Raw genomic sequence first — 24011 nt, forward strand, 5'->3', positions numbered from 1 at the left:
ATCTGCAAGATTTTATTAATGTAGTCTTACAATAATGTAGGATTCATCTAATCCCGCTTCCTGTCTGGTTTATTTGGGAGGGCTGAAATTTCATCTAGAAAATATGCAATCTTGAACGATGATTGAGCTCAGCCTTCTGATTTTCTGAAGGGTACAGTGACAGTAATACATCAAAAGGGGTGAAACCTTTAAAAAAACATTGGATATGGTTAGAATAATAGATTGTTCCAACACCCCCCCCCCAATGGCCCTAATATTTGTTGAAATTCAGCTGTGAGCTAAATTTTAGAAATGTGGTCTGCAGTATCCCTCAGTCCCATTCCTGGGGGCGGGAGATCTCTCTGCCTCACTTATTTTCATAGCTTGCTTCTGGTTCACTAGTTTGTTTTTACTTGACATATTGAAAGTGGGATTCTCTCACTCAGGTAATTCACTCTAGAAGCCACAAGTACAGCACTTCTGACTCATTTTAGATTAAAAACCAAACAAAAATAAAATTACAATAAAATACCCCATTCAAATGTTTGAGAATAGTTTGAGAGCAGAGTAGGTTTGCAAGAATCCAAGTTTCATCTGACTTATTTTCTTTGTGGCAAGATTCCAATACGTTTACTACAGGTAGTCCTCACTTAATGTCCATTCAGTTAAATAGTTAAAATTATGGCACTGAATGAATGGACTTATGGCCTATGCCTGAACGTTATGGTCATTGTAGTGCCCCCACAGTCACGTGATTGTGATTTGGTTGTTTGGCATCTTATGATCAATTACCAAATGCCCTGCAATCAGCATGTGCGATCTTCCCTGCAGGCTTCCACAGAAAGTTAACGAGAAAGCCATTAGGGAAGGTTGCAAGCCACAGCCATCTACCCAGAGGAGTCCCTCTGGTTCATGAAGGCTGGCTGCAAAAGGCTGACATGAAATCCAAGCAGTAAATCTTGCTTGGGTTTTGGGGTTGACTTTTTCCACCTTGAGAGCAAAAGTACTGCTTGGCTCTGTGCAAGGTGAAATCAATCTATCAAGCAGCACTTTCACTCTCAAAGATGGCCAGATGAGAGAGAATGACTAGTTTTAGGGGCATGTCTGCTATGTAAATTATAGCTGATTGTTAACTGTTTTTGTATTGGAGCACGTAAAGTCCAGATGGGTAACTATATGGTTTGTAAGAGAGTTGATGAGCTTGATTTGCAAGTAAGTAGAGAGTCCTTGACTTACACCAGTTGCTTAGCAACCATATGAAATTACAATGGACTCCCCAAAAGGTACTTATCATTAGTTCTGAAGTTCCAACGGCTGCTCCTCCCTTCCCGCATCCATGTGTCCGGAATTTGGGTGCTCAGCAACTGGCCCACATTTAGGGTTGTTTCCAGTATCTCATGATCATGTGTCTATGATTCACAACATTTTTGCTTTGTACACACCATAAACGATCACTTGGAATGATGTTTGTCTATGTGCTTCTATACTCTGTTTAAGAATATTTCTTATTTTCATAGGCAAAATGGGCTAGGTGACTTGTGTTTCACATACAACAGAGGTCTAAATATTAAATAGCATAATTAACATAATGTCCAGAAAGAATTCTTTGCTTTGAAATTCCATAAACATCATTATTAAAGAAATCTTGAAAAAATTGGCAGGTTGGTAGTGGAAAGGATTACAAATTTCTTAGTCAATTTATTCTCTTCCTTTGTAAAATCAGAAAAATATGAGTTCATTATTATCATTTTTTTCTTTCAATAGTAGACAGTTGTAGGGGAGTTTGCATTTTCTACTAATCGACCTAGTTAGCCAATTAAAAGTAATCTTTTAATATGATATATCCTGTCAGATCTGTTTATACTATGATATTGGGAGTATTTCAGCAAATAATTCTTACCTCTTGATTAATATCTATTTGGCTCTTCCTGTATATGAAATATTTTCTCTTTTTTCACTGCATTGTGATAGGCCATTATTGGACTAAAATGGACTATTGGTCCATTTTTTATGATATAACTTTCATTGGATAATATTGCAAGAAAATAGTGATCCTGCATAGTTTTTTATAGCTTAAATATTGGAGCCAAAATAAGAAAATACTTATATTTAATCTTGAATTTTATCTACTCTTTTTGTATCCCAGCTGTTTATTCATTGTGTTAACTTTGGATCAATGTAGTTTGTGCATTTAAAAAACACCAGTATTGTCTATTCATTTTTTTTCCAGGCTGAACAATTGCATTATTTTCTATTGGTATGAGATATCATTTCCCCATCCTTAAAAACTGAATGAAATTTGATAGTTCTATTTTTTTTAACTCTGGGATTATGTTTCATAATGAAATATATAACATAATAACTTGAAAAAATAGAAATGATTCTAGTAGGTAATTTAAACATTTCATAAAATCAGTTATTGAATGAAACAGTTACAATGCTTGATTCTTTATTTTGTAAAACTGAGGTGTTAAAATAACCTTTAACATAAAATGGAAACATAGCAAGAGCAAAACAACATGTTGTAAGTTTCATAGTTTTACTATTCAAGTTTTTTTTGCTATACAGTAGAACGTGTCAGCCCGCATAGAAACAATTTTGTTGATAAATGTCCTATATTTTGATTAAATAAAAATGTTTGTTTTGTTTTTCAGTGAATGGTAGTGTCTAGAAAGGGTATGTCCCTTCAGGAGAGAGGTGCCAATGTCCAACCGGCCTAATAACAGTCCAGGGGGGTCACTGCGACGTTCACAAAGGAACACTGTCGGGGCCCAATCACAAGACGACGCAGTAGGAGGAAGGTATGCTAATTTCTTCAAATTTATCAAAAGTCAGCATAATTTATTGTACAAAAGAAGCTACGATATCTTTTAAATATAAACTGGGGCTTGAATGTACTAATTAATATTTTTGATATTTTTGAATACACTGTTAACTAAAATGACAGGAAATTAGGTAACTTTCTCCTAAGCACTAACTAAAAGAGCTAATTATTGATATTGCTATCTGAATTGAATACAGTAACAGCAAATACAAATCACATAGAACAACTGCAAAGAACAATTTTAAATAATGTATTATATTTTAAGGGAGAAGTGTACAAATATGGTTATACATACCAGAGTGAAATAATGTTTTCCCATTAAGATAACGGAAACCAGTAGCAGTGTAAAAGTCAGGACCCCACTGATACTACTAGTTAGCGTAGTCAGGTTTTGATTGAACAGTTGGTTTGGGGGCTGGAAAACTTTTCCAGTAAACTGAAGAACCTATCACAGTGTTTTGGGCAGTCTCCCATCCTTCTAGATAAACTTCTGATAAGAGTTGTGATTGGCAGATAGTTTTCTGCCAGGTGATGACGTTGGGAAAGGAAAATCAGTGGTTATGTTTAATAAACCCTAAATATCTGATTTCAGGATACTACTATCCTGAAGTGGAACAATGGCTATGGTGGGAAGATATGACTTGGCATTGGGGACAGGACATTTATTTTGCTTTAGTTTTCTGCTGGCTGAAGGATAGATGGACAATCTTTAATTTAGGTGTGAGAAAATGGCAGTGTCTGCATCTCTTTCTTACCTAGCAGAAATTCATAATGAGCTTGAAATCTTTTTCTTTTTTTACTATTTAAATACCACTTAATGTTAATATCTATTTAACATATTTAGCAATTTCTACTGATATTCTATTTAGTAAATGTGTTGAAGGGCTTAAATAATATACAAGTTGTATTTTAAAAAGGAGTCATGTAGCTAAGATCATTAGAACTGTAGGGATAAGATGAATTTGAACTACTGTAGATTTGATCTATTGTAAGTGGCCATTCTGGTGGTCAGTTTACTTTGAGTTTAAAGAAGCTTAAAATGGTTACTCCCTAGAACTGTATCTTAAACAGAAATATAACTTAGGTCTGTGCTTGTGAAATAACACTGTCAATGTCTGGAGCAAGATTTATTAAAAAATTAAAACTGATGTAGCATTCACTCTAAATAAGATTTTGGTTTCAGTAAATATTGAAAATTATTTTCTCAAAATTTATATCTGAAGAACAATAGTAGGCTTTTAATAATTTTTCACTGGAAAAATTCATGTTTTCTGGATTTTCATGCCAAATACTTTTATGTTTTTTTTCCTCCCAGTTGTTTCAGCATTACACCAATAATTTCCTCTTTACTAATGGTAGGATACTTGTTTGCCTGGGGAAATTGAAGGATATCTAACAAACTAATCTCTAGGATCATGTTTGAAGAAAATACATCCTGAGTTGGAATGCAATATTATCAAAGGATTAAGAGTAAATAGTTTAAATTATAAAAAAAACTAATATTGTTTCATGAGATGCAGTAAAATTCTGAGCATTTTGTAATAGCTACTTTCAGAGTAGAAATAGCTCACCCTTAAATTGTTTAGGGAATACAGATGCTTCATGGAAATACTTTTTGTAGATGCTGAATGATTATATATTACAGGTAGATTTCTGATAGTTGATAATCCTTAGTTTTCAATTTAAAGTAGTTATTTTCTACATGAATCTGTATTATTTATTCATTATAGTTGCAGGCTATTTTTCTTTTTAATGCATTATACAGTAATGCTGTGTTCAGGTAGTCATCGCTGAACAACGGTAATTGAAATCAGCAAATCCATTGCTAAGTGACGCGATCATACTGTGTGATGTCAGGTGACAGACTAATTTAAAATGCAGTTGCAGCAGTCTCAGTTGCTGTCAATAGGCGAATCTTGTGCATTTACAATATACCATGGTTGTGGGATCATCATTTGTGACCACCTAATGGCTTCTGTATTCACTTTGTTTGTTGGATATTGACAATGGGAATCCCCGGACGCCCAACCTTCCCAGGGGGGAGCAGAGCGCAAGTTAGTGGATATGGCCTCGATCTTAAGAGATCTGTTGGAGGTGCCTAAGGTGGACGACTCCCTAGCCCCACTATTCTCATCCTCCAGGTTGCCAGGAGATGTCTCTGATGCCCTAAGAGCAGAGGACAAAAAAATCAGAGCTCTCCTTGCGTAAAGCACACCAGGCATCAGCGTGGGCAGCAAAGGCGGCAACCTCCACGTCATTCTTTGCCAGAATTTCCCTCATCTGGCTCAGACAGCTTCAGGCAAGGATTCCCCTAGAGGAGGTGAGGATTCACCAACATCTGACCAAATGTGGCAACCTCAGAGTACATGGCGGACGTATCCTTGTACGCCGCCAGACATTCGGCCTAAGCGATGGCTTTCAGCGTCGTCGCGCGACGACTGCTTTGGCTCAAGAACTGGAGGGCAGAGAGTAAACACAAATGATGTGTGGCCACGGCTCCATTTAAGGGAGGACGACTATTTGGAGAGGCACTAACACCCTATTCAGTGGAGAATAAACAAAAACAGAAGGTGATCTCTCATCTGATTAGGAGATCAAATAGGCGGTTCTTTCCCTATGCTCGCCGTCAGTCCTTTCGGATGGGACCAACCACAGAGGCTGGACAAACACCTTGGCCCTTTGTTCCCAAAACAGACCGTTCATTCGACAGGGCGAGTTACAGGGACCGACGCCGACAGCAAACCCAGGGTAAGGCACCCTTTCGAGGCAGAAGAGGCCGTCCCTTTCATCGCTCCAAGTGACTTAGGGGAGTCTTCCCCCATTGGTGGCAGACTCGCTCTATTTATCCACCAATGGGAAAACACAACCACAGACTCCTGGGTACTACACACCATAAGGGAGGGTCTTTCCCTGGAGTTTGTAACCAGACCTATAGATCATTTCATTTCTTGTCCAATGTTAAGGAACCCAACAAAGAGGGGTCTCATGACAGATGCCATTCGGCATTTATTAAACATCAGGGCCATAGAGGAGGTCCCAGCGGACCAGGTAGGAAAGGGATATTACTCCATCCTTTTCGTGGTCCCAAAATCCTCAGGAGGATGGAGGGCAATCCTCGACCTCAAGGGTCTGAACTACCACCTCAAGTATTGGAAGTTCAAGATGGAGACGCTCCATTCCATCCTGGGCAGCGTCAGGCGAGGGGATTTCATGACATCCATCAATCTCACGGAGGCATATCTACACGTCCCCATCCTCCCGGGTCATCGACAATTTCTGCGGTTTTGTTATGCCAACCGTCACTTTCAATACAGGGCCCTGCCATTCGGCCTCTCTTCAGCCCCCAGGGTCTTCACCAAGATCCTGGCTGTTCTCGCGGCACACTTAAGGTTGGTACCGGTACGCGTCCAGTGTTACCTGGACGACATCTTGATCCAATCATCCTCCATCCCGACCACCCAGTCGGATCTGGCTCTAACAATCAGGACTCTTCAGGACCACGGGTTCTCGATAAACTTCCAGAAAGGTCAGACGGTCCCCTTGACCCGCCTCCTACATCTGGGCGCGGTAATAGACACAAACTCTTGTCATGTTTACCTGTCAAAGGACCGTCAAAATAGCATCCGAGACCTGGTCCTCAGTGTCCGCAGGGAGTGTGTAGTGACATTAGCTTTGCTCTCCCAGCTGCTGGGGAAGTTAATATCTTGCATAGCACTAATGCCCTGGGCCAGACTACACTCCCGGACCCTTCAATGGTTCTTGCTACCGTTTCAGAGACTGGGCATCAGCTCCTCCAACCAACGAGTAACAGTTCCACGTCAGGTCCTCTGATCTCTCGATTGGTGGACATCCTCAGCCATAAGCAGGGGGTCACTCTTCAAAGAGCTTGAAAGAGCTCCTCCGTGGCGGATTCCAGAGAGTCGCATAGTTCTAACACAAGGGGCTCTGCAACATCCAGAGCCCCAATGGCTCCAATTAGCCGCCTGGCGCTTGAGCGCCGCATCCTGACACAGGAGTCATACTCGTCAGGCGTGATTGACATGATTCAGGCATCCAGCAACTAACCGCATTTATGATCACACTTGGCAGAATTTCTGCCACTGGTGTGACAAGATCCACTTGAGTCTCTCGGACGTGACCATCCCAAGGGTCTTGGACTATTTGTTAGAGGGCATCAACAAGGGATTGACACCCAACACTATTCGCAGATAGGTGGCGGCTCTTTCCACAGTACTCTCCTGGGACAAATCAGAGTCATTGTCTCAACATCCCATGGTCCGCTCCTTTCTTAAAGGAGTCACGAATAGTAGACCGCCCGTGGTTCACAGATATCCCTCCTGGGAGCTACTGCGGGTTCTCCAGACCTTTACTATGTCACCTTTCGAACCCATTAGAACCTGTTCTTTGTGATCCTTATCGCTCAAGGTCGCCTTCCTGATAGCCATTACCTCGGAGCTGGCGGCTCTATCTGTGCGTCTTTCACGAAGACAGGGTGGTTCTCAGGTTAGATCCCTCCTTTATCCCTAAGATCAACACGTTGTTTCATAGGGCACAGGAGGTCATTCTCTCAGACTTTTGCCCCCGCCTGTCACATGACCTGGAAAGACAATGGTATACATTAGACGTCCGCAGGGCCTTGCGCTATTATATCAAGCGGACGGCGACCTTTCATAGGTCAGAAGCCCTCTTCGTCTCCTCCCAGCCTTCTTCTATGGGTCAGAAAGTGTCTGCCTCTACCATAGGCAGATGGATCAGGGCCTGCATAGCAGGGGCGTATTTGTCTCTATCCCTGTCGGTTCCAAGTCATGTGACGGCACATTCTACTCGCAGCGCTGCCACCTTTGCTGCGTGGGCAACACAGGCATCTATAGAGGACATTTGTAAGGCGGTGACATGGTCTTCGCCTTCTCCCTTTGTACGGCATTACCGACTGGACATGTTTGCCTCTGCAGACGCTTCCTTTGGTCGGAGAGTACTGCAACAGGTAGTGCCAGGACCAGGGACACAGGTCCCAACTGACTCCCTCCCGTAGGGACAGTGGGGCTTTGGTACTGGGACACAGGTCCCAACTGACTCCCTCCCGTAGGGACAGTGGGGCTTTGGTACTCCCATTGGTGGATTCTCCATCATGCTGGAGAAGGAGCGTTGGCTTACCTGAACGCCTCTTCTCAGCATGATGATGGAGAATCCACACCCACCCCTCTAGAGGTCAGTGGGGCTCCGTATCAGGGGGTGGTTCCTTTCCTTCTCTTGAGAGTCATCACGTCAGACTGTCGTCATTGGCTCCGCCGTTGTCGAAACTGGGAGGTCCCAGACCAGGACAGGCATGACAACTTTGACTGACTTAGTCTGATTGGGCAGGAGAACTGCCCATCATCATGCTGAGAAGAGGCATTCAGGTAAGCCAACGCTCCTTCTCATTTCATTTTGTTGTCACTAGTAAAGTACATACTAGTACATACAAATACACATGTATTAAATCAGTATTATAAAATTTGTAAATATCTGAAGAACACTTAGGCTGAATAATATTTAAACACAGGAAAAACACAGTTAACCTGCACTTATTAAGAAAACAATAGCTAAGTAGAGAATGGAACATGGCTATCTAGTATATAATTCATGCCAAGAAAGACTGTAAAAACAAAGTAAATATTGTTCGATGCCTGAATAAAAAGGAAAAACTATGCCAGGATTTTCTCAATTAATCTTATATAAAACCTTATGAATCCATAGAATTGGTATGATAATCCCCAGCCACTGTGATTTAGGGTATGCCTCTTGAGATTTAGTATTGTACTACTGTTATCTCTGTCATTTATGAATGTATATAATTTCCTTTTTTGTAAGCATGATATATTGAGAGGGCAAAGATCCAAAATTAATATAGCTAGAATCTTCTATTCTGCCATTGTTTGGGGTTATATTTTATTGCAAAAAGTAGTTTTTGAACAGATAAATGTTTTATTCATTATTCAAAGATCTTATTATAGATTTCTTTATCTGTCATTTATATGGCCACCCATCACACAAAATGTGACTGTGCAATAACATTAAGAAACCATCAATTGAGATTGATAGCACATTGAGATGGAATATGGTCAGTTTATTTATACAACTGCTCAGGATCATATGTATATAATAGATGGCTATGTACATTGGTTGGCTGGATGGCTGGATGTATAGATAATTAGTGAGTTGATTAGAAGATAATAATTTTGGATTTATATGCTGAGGTTTACTTGCATGGTGAATTACTAGGGATACAGTTAATAATATACAACAGAATGATAGCCTAATACAGGTAGTCCTCGACTTATGACCACAGTTTGGAGCAGAATTTCTGTTACTAAGCAAAGCAGTTATGCAAGTTGTGCCCAATTTTACAACCTTTTTTTGCCACAGTTGTTAAGTGAATCACTGCAGTTATTAAGTGAATCGCATGGTTGTTAAATGAATCCGGTTTCTTCCATGGACTTTGCTTGTCAGAAGACGACTGGGAAGATCGCACATGGAGATCACATAACCCAGGATGCTTCAGCTTTCATAAATATATGCCAGTTGCCAAGTGCCAAAATTTTGATCACATGACCGTGGGAATGCTGTGCTAGTCATAAGTGTAAGGACCAGTCACCTTTGTAAGTCACCGTTGTAAATGTGTTGTGCTGTTGTAAATTCAAATAGTTGCTAAATGAATGGTTGTAAGTCGAGGACTACCTGTACAAAACAGAATATCTTGTTTTAAGCTTAAATTTGGATTATATTTAAAAAATTCTCCTGAACATTAGCTAAAACTGTAAGATTTGTATTCTTGTAGGACAGCTTTCTTAACTGCCTCATATGACTTTGATTCTGTGAAATTCATAACATCTTTTTTGGCATCTTAAACTCCAGAATAAATTATCACTTGTATGTATGTATGTATTTGATTGATTGATTGATTTGTGTGTCTAAAGGCGACTTTTTGAGCATTATAGAACAATATTTATGCAGTCTTTTAAAATGTTTTAATTTAACCACACCACAATTTTTCAAATTTATAACAAAACAATTTCATTCATGAAGCGCTGGAATAAAATTGGATGAGTAAGAGGACAAGTAAAAATATTTCAAATGGAAAATAATTCTGAAGAATATCAAATCAACCTTTATTGTCAAAGTACAACATGTGTACAATGAGAGAGGCATTATTTGTGCTTTGGCTGACAAAAGCCTCTTGAAGGAGAAACAGTCTCCCATAACATAGACTCCAAATAATTTTTTGAAAGTTATTACATTAAGTTCAGGGTTTTTTGTAGTAATTTCTAATAGTACAGCCTATGTACAAAAACACAAATAAGCATATTTGAAACATCTTTATCCCACATCATTGTAAGCACGCTTAGCGTTTGGCAATTTGAGTTGATGGTATATCAGATCTGTTCCTTTCAAGATTATAAAGATTATACTTTATTTTTTAATCAAATGAATACTCAATTATTTACTGTCTTAGGCCACATGCTTTGCCATGTTCCTCCCATTCTGAAACTAGCAGGAAATTCTGTCTCTTGCTGCACCCAGAGCCTAGCTGGAATGGTTCCATGCTGTGCTACTGTTAATATAGCTTTAATGCACAACAGTCTAAGGACTCACCATTTGAAATTTCTCCTTCAGTTAGCAAGTACAACATTTTGGTTGCTCCATGTATTACAATTTTTTTTCCTTTTTGTTGTACTACCAGTTAATTGAATTTTTAGTTATATGTAATTCTGCCCACTATGTAGCAGCAATGAAAAGAGATTTAAAAATATCTCTTCAGTGCTATCATGTGGTCACCCAGATTTGTGTAGTTGATATACCATCTCTTGGTGTATTGTTGAAGAGATATTTGAGAAAGTTTAAATGTAGAGGTTGGTTTGGGAGCTGTAAACTGTCCTAAGAACAGTGTAAGGAGAAGAAATAAGGTCATCTCTGGGAGAAGGCGAAAAGAAAGGTTTGCAGGGAAGAAAATTCCTTGCCAGGCATGTTTTATATGGTTTCCTTATTATTTGCCCTCAAGGTCTTGTCTTGACTATATCTGTGGACACCTGATTTCTTAGGAAAAGTCTAAGATATAATTAAAGTAAAACAAAATGTATTCATTACTTAAAATATACTCTTTTACATGTTACAGGAAGTTACATGTTTTCAAGTCTATGAGCTACCATTATAGTTTTCCTTAAACTAAGCTCATTCACAATCAAATACATTATCTGGGTCCAGAGAGTGGTTTTAACCTGTGGGCTTTTTTATGGTTTAGGGCTATACTATCTGAAGGAATATTTCTTTCAAACCAAATCCTGAGACGATTTCTGAAGATCTTGTTCCAGGTGCTCTCCCATCCTGAGGTGTGTTGGCTACCTAAGGATGGGACTTTTTAAAAGTACTCTCTGCTCCCCTATTTAGGAGAGATTCCTTCAGTGAAGTATGCTAGGTATCTTTTTGGAGGGGTATATGTGTGTGAGAGAGAGGGAGAGAGAGGTAAATACATTTTTAGCCTTCCTGGTCTCTTAATAATGTTCAAATGCTGCTCTGATATACGGTAACTATTACTGCTTTTATTTTCTGATTTTTTTGCTTATTACTTTATTTTGTTTTTTGCATGGTATTTATAAATATGTTCATTTAGATTTATGTGTAGTTTGTAATAGTAAATTGTAAAGTGTTCTTTTAAAGGAAAGTGGTAAGGAATGGATTTAAATAAATAAAAGTAAATGACATTTGGGGACAAAGCTGTTACAAAGTACATGCATGGTTGGGGAGGTTACTGAAATAGATGCTCTTTCTTGCAGCATTCATCCTCTACATATAGGTAGTCCTTAGTTAGCAACTGTCCTGTTTAGTGACCATTCAAAATTACAACGATATCTGTTTCCTGGAAGTGACAATAGCACTTCCTATCCCCATCTCCATTTCTTCCATTTGCTTTCATTATTTACATCTTTCATTCTTTTTCTGGATTTCATGTAAACTTGCCTATCCATATTCCATGGGTTTTATGGTTGATCAAATCCTTAAATTGTGCGCTCATGTTCAAGTAGAAATATCATTTGTAGGATCATATTGTCAAATTAAACACCTCTGGAATAGTTAATATCATTTACATCATTTCATCTTCATGGTGTAAGCTGCCCAGAGTTGCTTGGTAGAGAGACAGGCTGCATACAAATTTAATAAATAATAATAAATAAGTTTTGACTAACCCAGGCTGCATTTAAGCAATTTCTTTTTCTTTTCTTTTTTTACAGCAGAGGCTTGCAAATTTCTCTAAAATCAGCTAACTTTTATTTTTGTACAGGTGGGACTTGTTTAATCAAAATCACCATTAATTTAATATAGTTTAAATCTGTTGAGAAGGAAAACACAAATGTTCAGGACTATTTTTCAGAGTAACTCAGTATAAGTAGTTAAATAAAATAGGCATATATTAACAATAAAAGAAAGTAGAAGCTTTCGAACAGCTTACAGTTTCTAAAACTTTAATGTAAATTATTGGAACAATAGGAAGAACAAAACATCAAAAGAAAACCTAATGTTTTAAACATAATTTCAGGTACAGGAGTTCATAGCTTAGTAGCACTGTTCCCTAAACATGTTATGCAACTTAATGAGAAACTGTGTTATAAATTCAGTGTGTAAATACTCCTTATGCATGTTTGTGTTTGTGTCCCAGTGTTTTTCATAGGTTTCTGTTTTTAACTTTCTGCTGACAGGTCACATTTAGGGCAGGCAAAACATAAGGCACGTAGCCCTTCTGAAAGTAGAAAATCTATTTCAAAGGCACCCAAAGTGCAGTCCAATACTACTACTGAACAGTCCAAAGGACACTTTTCTAAAAGGTAATAGCTTTATATTTTGAATTCACTAATGTAACTTCAATGGAATATGTTGCAAACATGCTGATTTATTAGAAACATCGAAATAACTTTTACCTGATTTGAGTAAACAGAAAAATTTTCAATTTCAGACATTCAGATTTGAAATATAAGTACATGGTGATGAAAATTTGACAAGCCTGATGTCAGCAGAATGAAAGGTGTCTGTTTGAGTAATAAAAAGCAGTGTACTTGCAAATCTGTTCTAACCTGCAAGAAAGAGAATAGATGAATATGGCAGATTGGTGTTTTAATAAACTTGTTTGTAGATGTTGAAAATTAGAGATATAATCTGTTCAGAAATAATTTGGGAGAAATGCTTTAGCCTTGTGCAAACATAGCACTTCTCTGCTATTTGCTAAAGTATGCAAGTCTTTTTTAAAGCTTCTATGGAAGTAAAAAAAGATGAAACAGCTTTAAGAGTCATGTTAAAGAGACACTGCTTTAATTATTTTTTTCCTTAAAGGAACAACATCTTTGTGCTCTTGTGAAATTGCTTCCTGTAATTAATAAAAAATGATGTGCTCATGCAAAGTCAAAAGCATTCTTTCATTTTCAAGGTTTGTGAAGCCCTTTTGAATTCAACTGGGCTGTCTGAATCATAATCTGTTTATTCATTTCAAAAGATGAATAGGTATTTTGATTTTTTAAATGTCCTATTTGGGAAATTTAATGGGGTCCTCTTTATCTAGTGAAATAACAGTTCAATTGTCCAAGTAATATGGAATCGAATTGTTTCATTGAACACTTTACCATCTTTAATTTTGTTCAGTATTTGCACTTTTCATTGTGAAACTCAGTGTAGTCCCAAATGAAGTATTACAAGCCCTGATATAAGAACATCAGATGTGAAGCAAGGAAACTTCACTGTGTTGACAATCAGAATTCATTTGTTGCCATTTCTCATAAAGGTAGTTCTGGGAACAAAATAGCAAAGATATAGAAATTCTTTATTTCAGAAGTGTTCAGTAGCATCTCTTTGGTGGAATTTGACACTGAGTATTGAATATGTTTGTCTCTAGTTGGCAGGAAACCATGTTGAACCTGCAGGTGTGATATAAGTAGTTTATTTTTGCATTTAAAGCTTTCCCCCCTCCCTCCCCCAAAAGTGAAGCTTAATACAAGATGTAGTTTGTGCCTTGGCCTGTAACCCATTCAAATTTACTGTATTTACTACATAGAAATTCTTAACTTTCTAGCCCAGTGTTTCTCAATCTTGGCAATTGTAAGGTGCATAGATATCAATTCCCAGAATTCCCTAGCCGGTTGAGAAACAATGTTCTAGGTCAGGCATGTCAAACTGCTGGCCCGCGGGCTGGATGCGCCACGCCGAAAACCCGCCCACCCCATTGCAGGCAATGGGGAAAAAGACGTGATACGTCGCATGACGTCACGTGACGTTGCGAGTTTGACATGCCTGTTCTAGGTTAATGAATATATGTAAGTTAAGAGCATGTTTTGGGTATTCTTATAAAATAACTGTAAACTGTGATCACAAAATATGATTGCATTTATTTCCATTCCCCTTCTTTCCTCATAACTTATGACTTCTAAAGAACAGGTGATCTTATACTCTTCAAATACTGGATCACACGACCCAGTAATTTTATTTTGAAAAGATGTTTAGAGATTATGTCATTTTTGAAGCCAAAGATAGTCATATTGTAATGTGCCAGCTTTCTATTTCTTTTTGTAATTTTTTTTTTCAAGCCAAGTTGGGCAAAAAAACTAATAAATATCCAAGAAATTATATATGGTCAGACTCCAGAATTATATTTGCTACTGTTCCTTCATATAATTTACTATAATTTACTATAAATGATCTATTACTCCCAGTTGAAAATGTTGCACAATTATACTAAATATTAACTTTAAAAATTACTTAAATATAATTCATGCTTTGGAAGTTTTCAGCATTAATTGTGTACTATGTTTGAAAGATACAAATCTATCGGCAGTAAGAGAATCTGTAAACCTTTGCAGCACAACTGCTTAGTTGATTATTATGATTTGGCTCAAAGCTTTGCTCTAAATCTGTGTTCTTTTACAGAGGTAAAATAGTAACTGTTCACCCACATTTCCTTGAAAAGTACAAATTAAATAGCCAGATGATTTCTGCAGGGTTTAAAAATATTATTTTCTTTGCTGAGTAGTAATATTGAATTTATGTTTACCTTCTCAGAGGCTGTAGCTCATCTGCTATTATAATTCCACAACAAGAGGCTCTGGACACAGACAGTACTTTAGAGCAACAAAAAACTGGGCAGGTGCCTAAAAGAGACAGTTCTCGAGGAGTGAAACGCAGTGCTAGCCCAGATTACAACCAGACAAATTCTCCTAGCCCTGCCAAAAAAACCAAAGCACTTCAGCACGCTGATTCTTCTTCGGACTTGGAAAGAAATAAATCTCAGACTAAGTCTAAGAAAAGACATTTGCATCAAGAGCAAGAGTCAAAGTCTTCACAATTGCCATCAACCAGTAAAGCTCACACCAGAAAGGGTGGAGCTACTGTTAGCCCCAGAAGCCAGAAACGGAAAAGGACCGAAACCTTAACTATTGTAAAGAGTCGTTCAGCAACTGAATCAACTGGCAGTGAAGAGAGACCAGCAAAACCCACCAAGCTGGCTTCAAAATCAGTGACCTCAGCCAAAGCTGGGTGCAGTACCATCACAGATTCCTCCTCTTCAGCCTCTACATCTTCCTCCTCCTCTGTTGTTGCTTCTGCATCTTCTGCTGTTTCTCAAGGTGCTAGAGTCAAACAGGGAAAAGACCAGAGCAAGGCCAGGCGCTCCAGATCTGCATCCAGCCCCAGCCCACGGAGGAGTAGCAGGGATAAAGAACAAAATAAAATAGGTGGCTCTTCAAAGTTTGATTGGGCTGCTCGTTTTAGCCCCAAAGTTAGCTTGCCTAAAACAAAACTTTCTCTACCGGGCTCTTCTAAGCCAGAGGCATCAAAACCTGGGCCTTCAGGATTACAGGCTAAACTAGCAAGTGAGTTGTTGAAAATGTTTTAATTTCTCTGAGGTCTTAGAAATTTATTATTATTGTAAATTAGCTATTGTAATAATTTAGTAAGATCTGCATTAAGTCATATGAATGATAACTTAACTGATATAATCACTGCATGATTAGTAAAATCAAGAAAAGGCTATTGGGGGCTCTAAGCAAGGAGTGTATATTTCAGGTGCAAAGAAACATTAGTTCTTACTCTTGATCTCTATTCCAGTGGTATGTCTTTTTACTCTTAAGTTCTTTGCTTATAATGGACTAGGAAAGATTTAACTTTTCAGTGCCCTCTAGTTTTTATATATTTTGCCTGCATTTCAAGTTATCCTACTTTTTAGCATATTTTATGTTGAATGAGTCCACTTTTTCTTATTTCTTAAATTGTATCTTCCAAGCAAGAATAGGAATTATTTAATCATAATCTTGTGTGACAAAGAGGAGGGAAGGGTATCAACACCAGGGTTACCAAGTGTAGAAAAGGTGATCGGATCTAAATAATAAAATTTTTTGCAACATTGTCTACTGCAATATAACTTAGAGACTGAAAAGATTCTGTTCAGAGTTTCTCTTCGATACTTAAATTATCAATTATCAACTAACATATCCTGTTTTACCAGTAGATCTCTAACTTTGCAATCCATATGGTTTATAAATATACATATTTACCATGTGCTATAAGAAAACAATGCATACTTTTGCAGTAAATATTTAGTTTAAGGAGGACAATTTTGAAATTAAAAAATCTCCTATTTTGTCACTGTAGTCTATAGCAGGACTTTTCAACCTTTTCACCCATTGTACCACTTTTAGGATATGGCAACATATGAGTACCACCAGTTGCCTAGCAAGGTGTCAAAAACGTGATGACCCCCCCCCCCAAAAAAGGAAAAAAGTGATAAAGTACAGGTAGTCCTCGACTTACAACAGTTCACTTAGTGACTGTTCGAAGTTACAATGGCACTGAAAAAAGTGCCCCCCAAGCCACAGCCGAGCAAGACGCCTGCCCGCCCGGCGGTGCTCTTCCTCCTGTCCAAGGTTTTCATTGTTGTGAGCATTTCTGTTGAGGATTGGCAGCGGGGGTGGGGTGGGGGGTATTTGGTTTTTATTTCCCCCATCTGCTGGGTGGTTGCAGCAGGTTTTGATCACTTCACATGATCCTGTGACACTGTGACCGTCATAAATATGAATCAGTTGCCAAGCATCTGAATGTAAATCACAAGACCCTGGAGATGCTGCAACATTCCAGCTGATCGGCGCTTCTTCTGGGCTCAGCAGAAGCACCAGGATCAGTGCTGCTTTCTAGCTGATTGGTGTTTCTTTAGGGCTCAGTAGAAGCACCAGGATCAGCGCCGAGCTCCAGCTGGAGCGTGGCGCTGATCCTGGCGCTTCCGCTGAGCCCTGACAGCCCTGCAGCTCTAGCCATCTCTCACTCAGCCTTGTGCGGTACTGCCACTGGTTCAGCTCATTCCCCTCCCCCACTACCACTTTTCTAGGATGGTCGCGTACCACCTGCCAGGTGCCAATGTACCACAGGTGGTACCCGTACCACTGGTTGAAAAGCCCTGGTCTATACTACCATATGTTTGTATATATGTTTGGTGATGTATAATATCTAAAAATAATTTGTTCAGTAAAATTCAGGATAGAGTGTATCATATTTATAATTTTTGCTCTCTGAAACCATATACATTGGATTTAGTGTAGAACATGAATATTTATTTATGTAAATATTGAAAATCTAGAGCACTATTGTGTGATGCTGATTTTTAATATATATATATATTTGCTGGGCCATTTCATGTCTAGATATAGTTTGAACTAAATAGGTTTTTTTTAAACCTGGAATTCATTAAAATTAAATCTGTGTGCAGTTTAATTCATATAAAATTTATTAAGTTTATAATATTTCCAAATGAGTTTAGAAAGGCTACTACAAAAATACCAGAATGCTGCTTCTGAGTCGAAACAAAACCATTTCTACGTGTTACTTGTCTTAAGAAAAATTGCCTAGTCCATACTGTTTTGAGAAAATCAGATGCCTCTAGAAAATCCATAGACTATGAACAAATACTTCTATTTTCCAGAAATTAGTTTTGAGAAGTATGTTCCTTTTGATACTGTTTGTGATAAATAGACATATTGACAGTTAAAAGCCTTTGACAGCTTCAACCTTTATGAAATGTTCTATTTTTTAATAACAATCCAAATTGTTCATCATTCTGTAGCAAATTTTAGAGGAAGGATTGTGAAGAACTACTTAAATAGCAGATATTCAAGTCTGTCCTGTGTTGACAGGGAGGATGGGATGAATGAAGCAGAGTAAGACATAGTCCTTTACCCAATCAGAAGAATTTTAATATCTGAAGAGGGATAATATCAAAGAGCATTTAGACTAAATTTTTAGAAAAGAGTAACTTTTTATTTAAAAATGTTTTGCTAATATGCATGAGTATGTTTACAGTCTAAATATTAGTGCACAGATTTGAAAAATATTTGCTTGTCTAAAAATTAAGCCTTTTTCTTTTTTGCTGTTCAACCTTATAGTTCAGAATCAAATTTTTCTGTTAAAGTAGAATTCTTTTCTACGGCACTGGCTGAAACTTCAAGGTTTCAGCACCAACAGATATTCCTTCAAAACGATTTCTAATATTTGTTTATTACTTCAGAAAAAAAATTAAAGAGAAATCAGAGTAGTTGAAATGTGGGCAAACTCATTTCTAACTTTAGTTGAAATCGTGCCTTGACACTCTGTTTTTTTACGTATGTTCAATCGAGTTTGTTCTTTTTCTTTTGCCAGTGGCGCAGTAGACATCTCATCCATTTCATCCCTCTCAATTGTTCCATATACTATGGGATGAAGAGGTCTATGGATTAGGAGAGTGGGCACAATCCTATCCTGAGCCCCAATTACCTTCCTATTTCAAGTGGTAACTAAGAGCTTGGCAGTACTATGCAGTAGATCTGCAGTTATAACCTCCAGTTCTTTCTGAAATCCATCCAGTCCCATTAGTTTCTGGGAGTGGAGCGACCTAATAGGTCCTCAAGGGAGGGCGGATACAGCTCATGTTTTCTTCACCAAGCTGTGATCTGACCACGACAGCTAATGACATTTAAAAGAAGCACCCTAAAGGCTTCCCCCTCTCCTGTTTTTAATTTCTAGAGAACTTGGGAAGGACCCTTCTGAGATACTTATTCCACTCCCATTCCTCTATTCTTCTCAGATTTCATTTATCAGACCATTGTCTAGCTTGTGGCTCTTCTTTCTGTCTCCCATTTTCTCACAGCCCATTGCAACATCTAAATATCCTCAGAATATTGATGGTACCTCATCCCATGCTGTCAAATGACCTCATGTAGATGTTAAATAGGAATGCGGAGAGAGTGGAGCCTTGGGGGATCCCACATAAGAGGGCTGCAGGATATACCTGTCCCCAATCTACATTGGCTGGAGCTGATCCCAGAGGAAGGAGGAAAGTCAGCTCTCCCCAACTCCTATTCTCCAGAGTTAATCCAGAAGAATACCATGTTGAAAGGTGTTGAAGGCTGCCAATAGGAATCAGGGAGAATAAGTATAGACACACTATTCTCCTTCCAGAGACCATCCAATGCTGTTTCAGTCCCATACTCTAACCTGAAAACCAACTGGAAGGGGTCCAGATAATCTGGCTCATCCAGGACTTTCTGAAGTTGTAAAGCAACCATCTTGTCAACAACCTTCCCTAGTAAGGAAAGATTGGAGACGGGGTGAATATTTTCTGAAATAGTTGAGTCTAGGGATGGATTCTTATGGTAGGAGGAAGGAGCAAATCACTGTCTCTTTAAGGGATGGTGACACCTCCCTTCTCTAAAATAACTGTGGGTTCAAAACCTGACAGATTCTAGCAAGATTCTAGCTTTGGTTTGTACCAAATTATTCAGATTTTTGCAGAGGTATTTATAATCTGGAGGTCATGTTGGAGTTGGGGAAAGAGAAAGAAAGAGACTTCATATTTATTCCCTGGCTATGGCCAGGAGAATCTTTGCAAAGTTCCATTTTGTACATTAGTTCCATATTAAGAGGCTTTGTTGATGGCCACTCTGTACCTCACAACTGGATCTGATGTGTGTATGGAACTGTCTATGAAGATCAGCAGGAAGCTCTGCTAGTCCAGAATGTCATTTGTTTGCCTATCAGTTTGGGAACTAGACTAGTTAGCAGTAGGCTTCCAGGTGCAATTCAAGCTGCGGTTTAAAGTTCTTTATTGGTAAGGATTTGGGTACTTACAGACATGCCTTTTCCAGGTGGATTCTCCCGTCCCGTAAGATCTAGTTGGGAGGACTTGTTTTGCATCCCAAATCCTAGGGAATGTTAATAACAAGGACTCTGAGGGTGAGTCTTCTTTAGTTTCCTGCTTGTTTTGGAATAGGAACCACTCCCCCTGGATATAAAGATATCTCATTTTCTTGCTATTACTTTAGAGGCTGTTAATGCCTGATTCTTCCAAGTGGCTTGTGGGATCAGACGGATAATTGAATTACTTCTGAAAATGATGTGCCAGGAATTGTTAAGGTTTAGAATAGTTAAATGTTACATTGGGTTTCACTTTTTATTCTCTGATTTTGCTTTGTCACTGCTATTTATTTTTTAATATCTAATTACTAGATCGTGGAACATATCATTCAGATTTTCATCCAATTTGAGCAGCATGTAGATCTTAATAAATAAAATAAATTTGTTAAATATAAAGGCAACTTTTAAATATTTATGTATGTGTCATTACAGCTTTCATTTTAAAATTTGAAATTCCTCATCACAGATAGTGGCTAATGATCTATATTTCCAATTAGGAAGTGATTTGGCCCAGTAATTTCATTAGATTGTACTATTGTGCTGAATTTGTGTAAAAAAACTGATGAATGCTAACTGAAGTATTTTTCTAGAATTAAGATGTGGGAGGGGGAAGAAACCTGCTACACAATAGTAATAGTTTCACATATTTGCTAATTTAAAATTGTACTTCAAAATATATTAGAAACTTCTGTTGCTTTCTTGTTTTTTCTCAGATTTCAGCCTACTAACTCGGCTCCCTTTCTCTTGCCTCTGTTACAAGGGCAACAATATAGTTTTACTATGGATAGCCAGTAGAGGGAGCAACAATAGCAATATAATGATGTTATCATTTAAATGGATTCATTAGTAGCCATAATAAGTAGTTTACATAGAGTTGTATAGTGCTTTAGTTTAATCCACAAAAGGTACTTCTGAACATCCAAGGAAGCAAATACGATATCATATCCTATAATTTGTAAACGAATCAGGACTTTGGGATTATGTGACAGCTGCGTGGGAATAACCATGCATCTGTCGAAAAAAAGTTATAGATAAACGTTGCATTTGTGCTCCACTGCATTTTGAAGCAGCCTTTAGAAATTGAATTCAAAGCATTGACCAGCCCTAGCTTTGAATCATACAGTACTACACTGATTTAAATAAATTTAAATAAACCCATAAACAAGTCCTTGAGGAGTTTCTTTTTTTCCTTTGATCAGTATTCAAAATTTATAATTTGACATGTTTAACTTGTACAGAAATAATACCAGCATATAGTACAAATATTCTTTCTCCTTTCCAGTATTTTGCCTTTTCCCCCTGCAAATTAAAATAAAAGTAGATGAGATGGCATTAGTATAAACTATTTTTAATTCTAATGTTCCACTTTCTACTCATAAAAGAAAAGGTAACACTCATGTCCCTGTATTCTCTCCAGGAGAAGGGAAGATTTTTTTTCTTTCTATGATCATGCATATGGGAGCATCCTAAACTGTGTCAGCACCTTTCTTATTATTTTCCATAGTTTCAAGAAATTTCCTTCAATCATCTTTTGGAAAGAAATTATAGCTTAAGTCATGCCATTTATTGAGGTAGAAAGGATTTGGTTCCTTTCATTTTGTGCAGGTATTTATGACTTTCTAAAAAAGAAAATCAAGCTACTCCGCTTTTTAATTTCATGTAAAAGTCTATTTTAGCTTCAACAATGATTGAAAATTAATCCCTGTTTGAATTTCTTGTATCTCGTCATATTTTGATGATTCTCCCTATACATCAGTTCTTCATTGCAGAATAGTTAGGTTGTTAACATTAGAAGGCAATTTCTTTTAGGTAAGTTGATATATCAAAATGTTCATACGGTATATGGACATATTTTTTGATATGATATTATTTTGTGATGTTTCATTTCATACAAGATATTCTATATAGTATTGTCAAATGTTTTGATATTCTGATATTGAACTAGTTTCCAAAAGTGTCCTGGGCAGAGAACAGCACTGTTTTGAGATAAAATTAGATTGAAATATCTTGTTTCAAATTTAAAAATCATAATTTTAAACAAGGCATTTCAAAGTCAGAATGGTTTGTATATATCTTTATTAGGCTTAAAGAAAATAGTTTATTGAAATATTCTTTTTCCTGTCCTCTACATCAGGCATGTTATAGACTTCCATAGATCATAGCATAGAGCTGGACATGCTATGGGACATGCAGTTGCATGAGATAGAATTTAAGGAAGAACTGATAAGGTTCAAGTCAGTCATGGAAGTTCAGTGGGTCAGTCATTCTTAGGCCAACAATCTCACAAAATTGTATTTGTAGAGAAAAAAATAGGCAGAATAATGTTCAGCAAATGAGTATCTGGAGGAAAGTGAGAATATAAATCTAACAAATATCAAATAGTATAATGTATGGTGTATAAAATAAATACATTTATAACTTTACCCTATTTTTATTTTTCTTAAATCATCTCTGCGTAGAAGTTCTCTTTCATGATGGGTAATGATAATGAGTAAAAAGAGTGAAGAGTGTAATGAAAGGGAACATTTCATGTTGGGAAACTTGTGAAGAAATATAAGCTGTCATTATTACCCATCTTCTATTTGTTTAGGCTTGAGAAAATCTACAAAAAAGCGCAGTGAATCACCACCTGCTGAGCTCCCCAGTTTGAGGCGGAGCACACGGCAAAAGACCACGGGCTCCTGTGCTAGTACCAGGTATAATGTGATATAAAATTATGAACACTTTAAAATAGTTGAAGAAACCGCATTTGGGAAAAGCCTATAAAGAATTTAAATGAACGTAACAGACAGTTTATATTTGTGTGCCTGATAGTATGTTTAATTTGATAACTTTAATGATATGAGAAATAGTATAACATATAAAATCACAGTTTGAAATAAGCAATCTGTTCTCAATATTGTACTGAAGTAGCAGGTCCACACTAAATATTTTGCGGATTCCAAATGTGATAACTATATCCAGTTGAAACAACTTTCTTAATCATTTGAAATATATGTAAACTTATTTCCCATTTGTGCCATCCTCTTATTGTTCCCACCATGCTCATTTTGGACCACTGTGAGATACAGCACATCTTAAATTATTGGTTCCTATTACATTTAACCAGAAACTCTGGTTGTCAGGTTTTAATTAAAACAGGACCTTAGACTATAGTTTGAAGTTTCATAGTTTGAGATATAAGGGAAATAATACCTAATTCAAGACACATCAAGAAGGAAAGCAGGTTGTAATAAGGTTAAGTTATAACTCAATTTATATTGCTGACATACAAGCATTTGAATTGGGCCATTCAACAATTCTATGAATTTCTCTTTCAAAAATATGTTCTTTAAGAACTGTTCATTTAAACCAGGTTGTTTCTAGGGAGTAATTATATATTGTATAACTATAGGTGTTGTACAAGCATATGTGTTAGAAACATAAAGTTTAAGTAAAAGTCCTGAAATGCTGGTCAGTTGTGCAGAACTTTATATAATATTTAACCATAAATTAGGCAATTGCTCTATCTTTATGAAATAGCTAGGTTGGTGTTTCTTTTTTAATCTTTTGGAAGTTTGTTAATAATATATTTTTCTGATAAACTTTTAAGAAGTAGATGCTGCTCTTTTATCAATTTTTAATGTGGCAATTTTATTGTTTGTCCCATATTATTTTTATTATTGTGATTTGGATTTTTGTACCTGTCAGCTTCCCAAAGTGCTTTGATAATGTTATTTAATAAGCCAACAAATTAGCCAAATCTTTGAAAAAGCAATACCATGCTACATATTTAAAACACATTGAATAGCATAAAATAGTGAACATAAAAAAGTCTTCAAAAACTAGTAGAGGTGATTGCATGAGGATAGGATTTAAATACGACTAAAATATAGGTATTGGGGGAAAACGTATGAGAAGACTGTACTAATTTTCTCAATATAAAACAATATCGATAATATATAAAAGATAACAGTCTAAAATTCTTTAGTCAGAGAAG

The 24011-nt window shown here is 37.2% G+C and overlaps 1 protein-coding gene across 1 annotated transcript in view; it reads left to right on the forward strand.

The window, feature by feature from the left end:
- Positions 1–24011, forward strand: part of TRIP12 (thyroid hormone receptor interactor 12) — a 90823-nt gene that overhangs the window by 15780 nt on the left and 51032 nt on the right. Inside the window, exons 2-5 of the mRNA XM_015816291.1 lie at positions 2634–2780; positions 12535–12660; positions 14879–15687; positions 22623–22728. Of these exons, the coding sequence (XP_015671777.1) occupies positions 2683–2780; positions 12535–12660; positions 14879–15687; positions 22623–22728 (1139 nt within the window). The 5' untranslated portion in view covers positions 2634–2682. The remainder of the gene's footprint in view (positions 1–2633; positions 2781–12534; positions 12661–14878; positions 15688–22622; positions 22729–24011) is intronic.

The sequence above is a fragment of the Protobothrops mucrosquamatus genome, unplaced genomic scaffold, assembly GCF_001527695.2.
Source record: "Protobothrops mucrosquamatus isolate PMUCROS unplaced genomic scaffold, P.Mucros_1.0 scaffold420, whole genome shotgun sequence".
Taxonomy (NCBI): domain Eukaryota; kingdom Metazoa; phylum Chordata; class Lepidosauria; order Squamata; family Viperidae; genus Protobothrops; species Protobothrops mucrosquamatus.